The sequence below is a fragment of the Saccostrea cucullata genome, unplaced genomic scaffold (assembly GCF_032062105.1).
Source record: "Saccostrea cucullata isolate Sc308-1 unplaced genomic scaffold, CSIRO_AGI_Scuc_v1 ctg20662, whole genome shotgun sequence".
Classification (NCBI taxonomy): Eukaryota; Metazoa; Mollusca; class Bivalvia; order Ostreida; family Ostreidae; genus Saccostrea; species Saccostrea cuccullata.
The window spans coordinates 3,993-14,369 of record NW_026922293.1 but is presented as its reverse complement, the minus strand read 5'-3'; the positions used below and the strand labels follow the sequence as shown (position 1 = coordinate 14,369).

Below are 10,377 nucleotides of genomic sequence, written 5' to 3'. Positions count from 1 at the left end.
TATAAGTGAAAAATCTTAAATTAAAGCTAGAACTAGGCTTTTATAAAAATTCATACTCTCTGATATTGAAACAGAGCATGGTTTTTTAAATTAAATGTTTAGTTTTAGCTTAAATTTAGGGTTTTTATATTTTATATTTATATTTTAACTAGATAATATAAAACGGACAAAAGCGAAATAATTGATGAACCTAAGTGGTCAAAATTGTTCAAACTCTTCATTAAGATATATAAAAGTAGAAACAAAGAAATAAATCAAGCCAAATAAGCAATATAATTTTATAAATCACATTTTACAAATTTAATTTGAGTCTCCTCCCTCGTTGTCAAATTTATATGTACATGTTTTGCCATGACTACCCTGTATCTGAAATACAATGATATAACAAAACGAATTAATGTAATTATTATCCATAAACATATGTATGTGCACATATTTGATAGGGCAACTTACGTTTGGTCCTTTATTGTCACAACGACAGTGGAACCAGGATTTCGTTTGTAACTTCTGTTAATTTTATCGTTCATTTTTCTTGCATATGGAGTCCAAGTTCCATTTTCATCTTTCCAAAACCACTGATCAACTGCATTATTTGTCAAAGAGTTTGTTGCGCAGTCGGTCTCTATGTCAGAAAGTTCATCATCCACTCGATTGTTCTTAAAATATTTTCCCCTGGAAATTTTCAAGATAGGAGGACTATCCACAGGTTTTTCGCAAGTCTTCTCAGTCTTAAAATTATGATCATTAGTAGAGGAACAGGAGCCGGTGCTTGGTGCTTTAAAGAGAAAATACGATCTGTGAATTTTACATTTCCAACTTTACAAAAATGAAATCTTTTCTTCTTTTTAAAAACAATTAGAGATTTGCTAGATTAAAAAACTTTCCATTCACAATTTAATATACTAACACATCAAAACCTGTAATTAGAATTCACAAGATTGTATTTATAAATTTTACACTTGTATTTAAATTTTTACGAACAGATTGGCTAGCCATTGAAAAAAAAATCGACACATCTTTTAGCTTGACGAAGTACCTGTTGAGAAAGCATTTTCATTAACGTTCATGGATGAATCCTTCACAAGAGAGATAGCTGCGGCTTTTCTCTTTTGGTCTCGAAGATACCTGGCAGACTCCGGTGAGAAAGGGTCACTGTAGTTGATATGGAGATATATGGTAGAAATTTGATATAACTAAATTAGTCTACAGTGAATATATACAAGGATTGTTTTGAACAACTATTTAACCTTGCATCAACTGTAAAGGCCCTTTGCATAACAAAAGCAACAACAACAACAACAAAAACTAAGTCATCTAATACACCAGTTGTCTAGCAACCATTTTAGGACATAATTTCATTCTTAATATTCATGTACTAGTGCTGTGCGTATGACCGATTTCTAAAACGAAGCAAGCTATCGATAACCAAGTTGATGAAACAAGATATCAACAGATTATGGTCGATGTACGTACAATGACCTTGTCAGCAAAAACAACAAATCATCAAGTCACACGCTGACTGACGTGTTTTCATATTAATTGTTCATCCATTTCATTCTTTACGAATTTCCTCTTTTTTCCTGATCATGACAAATTAAAGAACACACAACGGGTGTGACTAATCGGCGAGGGACGCTCAATCCTCCATGACACCTGATCCTTTTGCACTCTGATGTTTTTGAAGGTCCATGTTTGCTCCCGATTTCTGTTGTTAAAACGCAACCTTTGAGCTTGAACACTGTACGTTCGTCATCTCTATACTTGTATTCAATGGGGACGATAATCAAGAAAATGAAATTTTACTTGTAAATGATGCTAAAATTTGGTACACACATAGATCAAATTTCTTAAATACATATGCTGTATAAAGTTTTTCTGACCATTTTTGTGACGCACAATGTGAAAACAAATGCACAAGGTTAGATTAAAAATAGTATTTCTTTCAGTGCTTTATGAAATGATTGAACAGCAGGCATGGTTGCCTTTAATATTCTTTCTATATTATTAAAATTTATGAGAGGTTCATAAACACAAAATCAAATCTTTCTATAAAGTTAATCATTATTGCATTTTTTTTTATTATAACGGGTTAATGAAAATTAAATGGCTATATAGCTATTATAAACGCAAATTTGAACAGAGAAATTGCCTTTAATTAAGCAATTAGCTATCAAAGACCCACCATTTTGCACTCCCCATTGAATGTGGACCTAGATTGTATATTGTTGATATCGTCCTCTTTAAAATTTTTATTTCTTTTTTCACCGTAGGTGTCAGAGCCTTTTCTGTATTACAAATACCTCTAGTGACTAAGCATCCTGTGGCAATCATTTCATTTTCCAAAATCCTAGGTTCCTCACAAACAGCGACGTCATATTTATCCTTCTCAGTACTTGTAGTACCGTATCTATAGCCGAAATTCAAACCTGTATCCCATTCTACGTTTAACCACCCAGCTGTTTAATACAAGATACAAAACTTGATCACTCATCTAGATGCTTTCATTAAATTTTCAATCAGAAAAAATCTATATTATTATTAATATCTTCTATGTATTTGCAATAGTTGTATATGTGAATGCAACAGAGAACAAATGAGAAAACCGTATGTCCTCTGTAACTCGACCTAACAATGCATTTTTATATTGTAAATATTGTTTGGTATTGCTTCAATTGGTAAGGTTTTAAACACAGTTTTAAACAAATGTTTTACGTTCTTGTTATAAAAATTTTTGATGCCCTGTAAAATATAAAACCAAAAAATCTTTAGCCCATTTCCAGTCCCTCCCACGCTTGACCCTTGACCCAAAGGATCATTCGTGATTTTTTCCTTAAACAATTCATCCGGAATCTCTGTTCTTAAATCATCCCATGAACTGTACAGAGACTTTTTCGAACAAATTTCAAAATATCATCCTGAATAAATGCAAATGAAATATACTTCAACAAATTTCTAAATGCATATTACAAATGTACCTTGACTGATAATTAATTAACAGAGAAAATTGCAATGAACCAATGAAATGAACCAATGAAAAAAACCGCCAATGGAAAAAAATACCACGGGTGTGTTTCATCTTTATGTCAGTAACTGAACCTGTATCCTGCTCTGAACATTTTCCCATGGTAATTCGCAAGCTACAAACGTTAAACCATTTCGCGGTCAAAAAAGTATTTCTTTCAGTGCTTTATGAAACGGCAACATAGCAGCACTATTCTAACATTAAAAGGTTTGCTAATGTGTACAGATTTTAAAATCAAATCAATAATCAAATCCAAAAATACATGTATATAATTTTTGAATATCATTTTTTTAATGTGTAATATATTATAAACGCACGTTAACAACGCCATTGCCTAAAACTAACGGTTGCACACTTCTGTCTCCTACATGCAAGATGAAGACAATCGTATTGCATATTGACATATATTTCTCGCATGTTGACATATTTCATTGCATGTAGAGGGCAGATAAGAAAAACCCAGATAATATCTAAATATTGTTTTTACTGAAATATATCACTACAAGTGAACAGAATATTACTGAGCTTCATACCAAGTTTTCAGTGTACTTTGCAAATTGCCTTATGTCTCGCCGAAACTCAAACCTGTATCCCCTTGATTTAACCATCCAGCTGTTTAAAAATGTCTGCAAAACTTGAAATTATTTCACAAGACATTTTCTAATTATTTTTGTATTATGCATATGCTAATTGGTGAAAAATAATCTTATTCACATCTCCTATGAATTTGCAATAGTGATGTATGTGAATACAACAGAGAACAAATGAGAAAACCGTACATGTATGTCCTCTATAAGTCGAGCTACAATGCATTTTCATATTTTAAATATTGTTTGGTATTGCTTCAATTGGTAAGGTTTTAAACAACAGTTTTAAACAAATACAAACGGATAAAGGGTATTTTTCTGGTTTATGCACCAAAACTCTTTTTTTTTTGCACATTTCAACTTTGGTATTTATAGTGGAAGTATGACCCCAAAGGACACTTTCATGTAACCCTCTTCTGTTAAATAATTAAAATTCGTGAGAAATAATGTTCTTGGGTACGCAAAATTTCATTGGTATGTGGTGATGTTATTTTATGGGTAACTCGTACTTGTAAATACAAATGAAATATACATTGGCAAAATATTTCTCAATGTTTATTGAAGTAAATGGTAGGTTCACTATAGTTAATAAAATAGAACATCATTATACTTATTAACTGACCAAGTCCTTACGTCCCATTTTGAACATCAACATAATATGGAGACTTGGTGCTTTCATTTCCTATAAAAAAATTTCCTCTGAGAGTCCATGTTTTGATATGCAGGCTATGTGAAACTACAATGTTCTTGAAGTTTGAACAAAATTAGTGAATTTGAGCATCTTCAACTATTGATTAAAATATGGCAACATAGCAGCACTAAAATTGTTTCATTAAAAAGAGTTCTTTCATTATATAGTTAAACATTTTAGATCAGAGGTTTTGGGTTATGCAAAATATTCAAAAACGTCTTGAAAGTTTGGCCATTTTTAAATTTTTTTTTCAAGATGTGAGGAAAATGACACAATTCATGACGTCATAATGCATGGACAAGAGAAGAAATTACGTCATTTTTATTTGATATGAAATCACCAAGGGTCCAAGTAAAAATTAAGGTAATTCCACCCTCCAATGATGTCATAAGTTTTTGCAAAAACTGTAATTAGTTTAAATTCATACCTAATAGAACAATATCTTTTGGAAAAATGCTTTACAATAGGAGTAATGATAAATATTGTTAAGTAAAAGAATTTTAAAAATGCATATTTTCTTTATTTAATCAATTATTCAATCTTTAAAAAATGTTGACAAGGCCAATAACTCTTTCGAAGGTCTCTTCATTCGGGCATTTGCTTTATTGCACTTCTAATGTAAAATAGTTTCCCTGATATTCACAATTCAAAAGTAGAGAGAGAGAGAGAGAGAGAGAGAGAGAGAGAGAGAGAGAGAGTCAACCAGTTTTTACATATTTTTCCATAATACTGTTTACAAAAAATGTGCGATTTTTTGTGTTGAAATACACTTCTGTTTATTTATGTTTCGCATCTTAAATAATATGGTGACCTATACATTTTTTGCAATAATTTGAAAATTTAAAGTTCATTAAATGAAAATAAATGCAGTTTTTGTACTTTGAACCATTAAAATTGTGGGGGTGGAAACACCTTAACATATTTTCAACTAAAAATGAGCAGTTCTTATTTTCCAGAAATTCACAGGGCCATAAGAGGCCCAAGGTGAATTTTGTTCTTTGCGGATAAAGGGTGACCCACGAAATCCACGAACATTAAACCCTCAAGAAGATTCGTGAATTTACAGTATCCAAATTTTGTACATCACTATGAACAATAAAGAAATATTTTGCAAATGTATCTTCAGTATTTACAAGTACGGGTTACCTATAAAATAACATCCCCACGTACCAATGAAATTTTACGTACCCACAAAAACATTAATTTCAACAGCGGTATTTTTTACTTACAATAAGAACGTGATTGCCTTTGAATTTATCTGAAATTTAACATTGTTTAAAGATGTGATAAATATTATAAAATTGATTGATCTTCTAAACACTAAATAGTGTAATAGACTGTACTACTCGTAAACTGTTTGAATACCCTTGCAGTTGCATATGGAAGATGATCATCAGCATCACTAACAACAGTGAAGTCTGTGGGTTTGCCGTCAGATATAAGAATTATTCTGGGATGAACGCGAAAATCACCAATTCTTCTTATATGTGCTATTAAATGTATAAACTAAACAGTTAAAGGTGTCATTTGTAAGAATATTTTAAAAGTTCACTTAAGTTTCATGTAAACGTTATAGAAGGTGTAGACGATCTGAATAAGGTAAGATAATATAAAGAGAATTTATAAAAATATTTTATCATTCATGTACTCAAAGATGGCAGATCAGTATTTATTTCATTTTAAAATTCCGTATATGATCTACATGTAAAACCACTAGTCTACATAACTTTTTCATTTTCATCATGTTTAAAAATAATACATATTTAGTTCTCTCTCGAACAGTACCTGAACCATTTTGTAAACAGCCGATAGCTAAAAAGAATGCAGCTGTAAGAGGAGAATGCCCTCCAAAATCGATGTCATCTAAATAAAAGATAATTAAAGTAGAGTTAATTAGAATCAAAAGAAAATTTCCATGAATTAATAAGGAAACAGAAGCAGAAGAACTGAAAAAATGGGAAAATTTAAAGCTATATATGGCGTATCTGAGCTAAAAATAAAAAATACGAGATTAAGTGTAGATTTTCATGATACTTGCTATTTACGTTCAAATTAAATTTTTCACTAATTTTTAACCTTTAATATTAATAAAAGTTTCTATGGTTATTACTTTTAACTGTGTCTGATATTCAGATAACTCGGATATCTATGAAACGCGATTGATTTAAGCTGTGTAATCTACAGGAAAGTCTCGTCTTTATATAAAGTTACAAAACAAATAGAAAGATCTTTTTAATTTTAGGTTGTTTAACTTACCTAAATACGCCATATATGAATTTTATTAAGGTAGTACGAGTGTGAAATCAAAGTAATGGAAAACAAATAATTTTGGTATCAATGGATACATATATGTATAAACAATGCATGATTATAATATAAAAAAAAAGAGTGTAGCCGTTTGCCCTCTAGTGGTTGCCAAACTAAGGGAGGTAACTCTGTGTAATATTTTCCTTAAAAATATAGTCAATCTTCAAACTAAAAAAAATAGGTCAAAGAAAATGTAAAAATTTTAAATGTTTATTTTTATTAAACATAGGACATCTGTTCTAAAAATTGAATCAATAAAAAAGTTATTAAAAAAATCTTAACTTAACTTGTGGCACCACCCATGACGTCAAATTTTTCTCACCAAAATACACAAGTTGTGGATCTTAAACAAATTATAAAGCACAGACAGAGTAATGGAAACAGAAAAAACAATATATTTTCCTAAAATATAACAATAATCAATCAATGTGTCCAAATTTCAGAAAAAAGAGTGGAGCCATTTTGAAAATATTTAACCCGAAATTCTTCTGACCAGCTTTCCTCTGCAAAATTTTCATGTTTATAACTGCTCTAAAATTGTCATCTACAATTCAATAAAAAAAAATTAAATGGAAAATGAACATGGTACAATACTTAAAGAACTATAAATTAGTTGAACAACATTCATTTGTAAAATTAAAAAAGTTAGTGTTTCATTAAATATGTTCTCCATGCATATAGCCAACAATATTGTCCAATGATTCGACACAATAAAATATGAAAAATATGAACTGTTATCACATATTTTACAACATGCAGAGTAATGGAAATAAAAATTGCAAAGGTTTCTCATAAAATATAACAAAAATCAATCAATTTATCTAAGTTTCAGAAAAAAGAGTGGAACCATTTTGAAAATATTTAACCCGAAATTCCTCTGATCAGTTTTTCTCTGTAAAATTATCATGTTTACAACTGCTCTAAAATTGTCTCATTTACAATTCAATAAAAAAATTTAAATGGAAAATGAACATGGTACAATATTTTATGAACTATAAATTAGTTGAACAACATTCATTTGTAAAATAAAAAGAAGTTAGGGTCTAATTAAATATGTTCTCCATAAATTATAGCCACCAATATTGTCCAATGATTCGACACAATGAAATATGAAAAATATGAATTGTTATCACATATTTTACAACATGCAGAGTAATTGAAATAAAAAATGCATAGGTTTCTCATAGAATATAACAGAAATCAATGAATTTGTCTAAGTTTCAGAAAAAAGAGTGAAACAATTATTTCATATGTTGCATGATGAGCTTACTAGGCAGCATTAGTTTTTTCCCAATATTTTCCAATATTTCATGTACTGGAAAACATAGGAAATGTGAATCAAAACACAAGTTTGACTACAGACAATAAAAGTATTGGAAACATTGAAAATAATTGTATCAACATAAGTAACATTGTTGATATCACATTCCAATGAAAATGAACAAGAAGTCTGTGAGCCAATGCTCAATAGTATATCCCTCGCTCTGATGTGAATATATAGTATGCCAATGTTAATATACACAAATTCAATTACGGTCAGTCAATGCACATATAAATAGGAACTACCGTAATAATATGTGATCTAACTTTCAGCAAGAGCATTTTGAAAAAAATCGGCAATGGCATCTATGATCCTCTTAGAAGTTGTTACTCTGGGTTTTCCACGAAACTGTTCTTTCAAAATGTCCTCTATTCCTTGCCGTCCTTCTCTAGTATGAGCCAATTGTAAGTGTTGGAAACAAAGGCCACTATTTGCTATCTTAGAGGCTGTTCTCTTTGTTATAATTTTCTGATGAAGAAGGGGTGATAGACTGCTCTCACAGGGCTTTGATTGTTGACAATGAAGAAACCGCTCCAATGTTGATGCAAGTGAGAAAGAATTTTTTACCTTGTCAGCAGTTGTAGGGTTTGAGTGACATAAAAGTCTCTGTAAAGCTATTACATCCTGCAGAGCATCATGAGCCTCGTATGCTTCATCCAGTAGATGCTTGAATAAATTAGTCTGAGAATAAGAGCTGAGACCTGGCTCCACAAGCTTGAATAATGGAAGAGTGTCGACAAATCCATCAACACGTTCAACAAATTTTTCCATGATTCCACAAGAAAGTAATGCATGAAAAAGGACAGGAACATCAAATTTCTTTATGTTATGACCAAATAACACCACACTAGTACTATTGTTGCTCGACAAAAAATCCAAAAAGCTTGTTAGACCTGTTGTTATATTCACTGCTTTAACCTCTTTGTCATGGTGGTACATTTTCTTTGCTTCTATCCTGATTCCAGTTAATTCTCTGACTTTTGGTGGTATTGGAGCTTTTGGAAGTATGTATTCATTGAAGTTGTGTTCTCCTTTGATGGCTGCTATCTGTAGTATATGTGATGTTCTAGCTGAAATACAACATAATGTATAATGTATTGTAAACTAGATAAAAATGGTATACATGACAAACATTTTACTCCTAACAACATAAAAATATTTATCCTGCATCTGATAAGATTCGTAAAATTTCACTGGTTGAGAAGAATACTGTATCAATCAATACTATGCTGTCTACCCACATCATATTGCTAATGTGCCCCCCTCCATATAATGACCTACCCAACACACATGAAATCAATATGTCCCCTCCGTGCACATATACATTGTTTTCATTTGAACATGCAAAGACCCTAAAAACTAACGTCATATGAACACTAAATGATGTTACAATGTAAACAATTGTTACAGAACGATTTGCTAACTCAGAAAAAAAGAACTTTATTAAAAAATCTTGGACAGAATAAATTTGTAATGTAGATCATGTACTTAGAGGGGTAATACTGAAATATGTGGGGTCCTTGAAAAAATACATATTGGGCAAGGGGAATATGCATTTTATCAAGGACCCCACACATTTCCGTATTACCCCTCTAAGTGGCTAACTAACAATATTTAAAAAAATATTCATATTCATGGATTCATACTTTGGGATGTTCCAAGAGTACATGTATTGAAAATGCATATAGTTCCTACTGTGTATGCTAACGCATGGTGACAAGATTTCAATAGAGATTTGAAGGTCATTGATTTCTAATGGATTTTATAAAGAATATTACAATGAATGTAAATATAAGTATATCAAACTCAAAAGTCAAGGCCTGAGGGGCAAAATAATTTTTACCAGTACCTAAACCAGTTGTTTCCAAGTCAAATATTATTTCTTTTGCTTTGGTCATAGGCATTGTTTCTACAGGTATGTAGGGAGGTTCCACGATTGGTGCTGGTATGTTCTCTATATCTTGACACTCCTCTAAAGCGCATCCAGGTGCGTACGAAGTTCCTTCTCTTACTTCGTTTGATGTTGTATTCTGCTGCCTATGAAATAAAAATGATATCTGAAGAACAAATATACCCCACACTTTATTGTACAATTGTTTAGAACACTATATATCTGCGTTCAGGTAACTTTTGACATTTTCAACTGAAAATCAAAACAGTTTATCAGAAATTCCACTTATTGCATATCTTTTCTATCAAGCAAATGGCTTTCACCATAATGGACAGACTCTAATTATGTTCCCCAAACGGAGTTTGGGAACATATTGTTTTTACTCGGTTTCTTATTATTATTAAGGTCTTCCGTCTTCACGGAAGACCTTATAGTTATTCTACTGTTTCTTATTATTATTCTTTTTATTTTTTTTTCCAAAATTTTGTGCACGCGATTTCTCGAAGACTACTGAATGGAATTACATGAAATTTTCAGAAACGATGTATCGTAATATGA

The 10,377-nt window shown here is 31.1% G+C and overlaps 2 protein-coding genes and 1 long non-coding RNA gene across 3 annotated transcripts; all 3 read right to left on the bottom strand.

The window, feature by feature from the left end:
* Positions 1-271: 271 nt before the first annotated feature.
* On the bottom strand, positions 272-1,813 carry LOC134261565 (uncharacterized). The gene is made up of 3 exons (XM_062743991.1): positions 1,037-1,813; positions 454-775; positions 272-366 (listed from the first exon to the last, which is right to left on the bottom strand). The coding sequence occupies exons 1-3, from the start codon at positions 1,065-1,067 to the stop codon at positions 279-281; spliced, it is 441 nt and encodes a 146-aa protein (XP_062599975.1). The 5' UTR covers positions 1,068-1,813; the 3' UTR covers positions 272-278.
* Positions 1,814-4,643: 2,830 nt separating this feature from the next.
* LOC134261564 (uncharacterized) lies at positions 4,644-6,171 on the bottom strand. Its single transcript, XR_009990842.1, has 3 exons — positions 6,086-6,171; positions 5,230-5,790; positions 4,644-4,674 (listed from the first exon to the last, which is right to left on the bottom strand). It is a non-coding gene; the product is annotated as an uncharacterized LOC134261564 (long non-coding RNA).
* Positions 6,172-6,582: 411 nt separating this feature from the next.
* Positions 6,583-10,082, bottom strand: LOC134261566 (maternal protein exuperantia-like). The gene is made up of 2 exons (XM_062743992.1): positions 9,778-10,082; positions 6,583-8,998 (listed from the first exon to the last, which is right to left on the bottom strand). Exons 1-2 carry the CDS (start codon positions 9,830-9,832, stop codon positions 8,190-8,192), a joined length of 864 nt encoding a protein of 287 aa, XP_062599976.1. The 5' UTR covers positions 9,833-10,082; the 3' UTR covers positions 6,583-8,189.
* Positions 10,083-10,377: the final 295 nt, after the last annotated feature.

Bases quoted from the DNA above. Each gene is read 5' to 3' on its own strand.
- LOC134261566 (XM_062743992.1), bottom strand. From the start codon at position 9,832: ATGCCTATGACCAAAGCAAAAGAAATAATATTTGACTTGGAAACAACT. The intron at 8,999-9,777 runs GTACTGGTAAAA...GTTGTATTTCAG, and splicing joins CTTGGAAACAACTGGTTTAG to CTAGAACATCACATATACTA.
- LOC134261565 (XM_062743991.1), bottom strand. From the start codon at position 1,067: ATGAACGTTAATGAAAATGCTTTCTCAACAG. The intron at 776-1,036 runs GTACTTCGTCAA...TTCTCTTTAAAG, and splicing joins TGAAAATGCTTTCTCAACAG to CACCAAGCACCGGCTCCTGT. The intron at 367-453 runs GTAAGTTGCCCT...ATTGTATTTCAG, and splicing joins GTGACAATAAAGGACCAAAC to ATACAGGGTAGTCATGGCAA.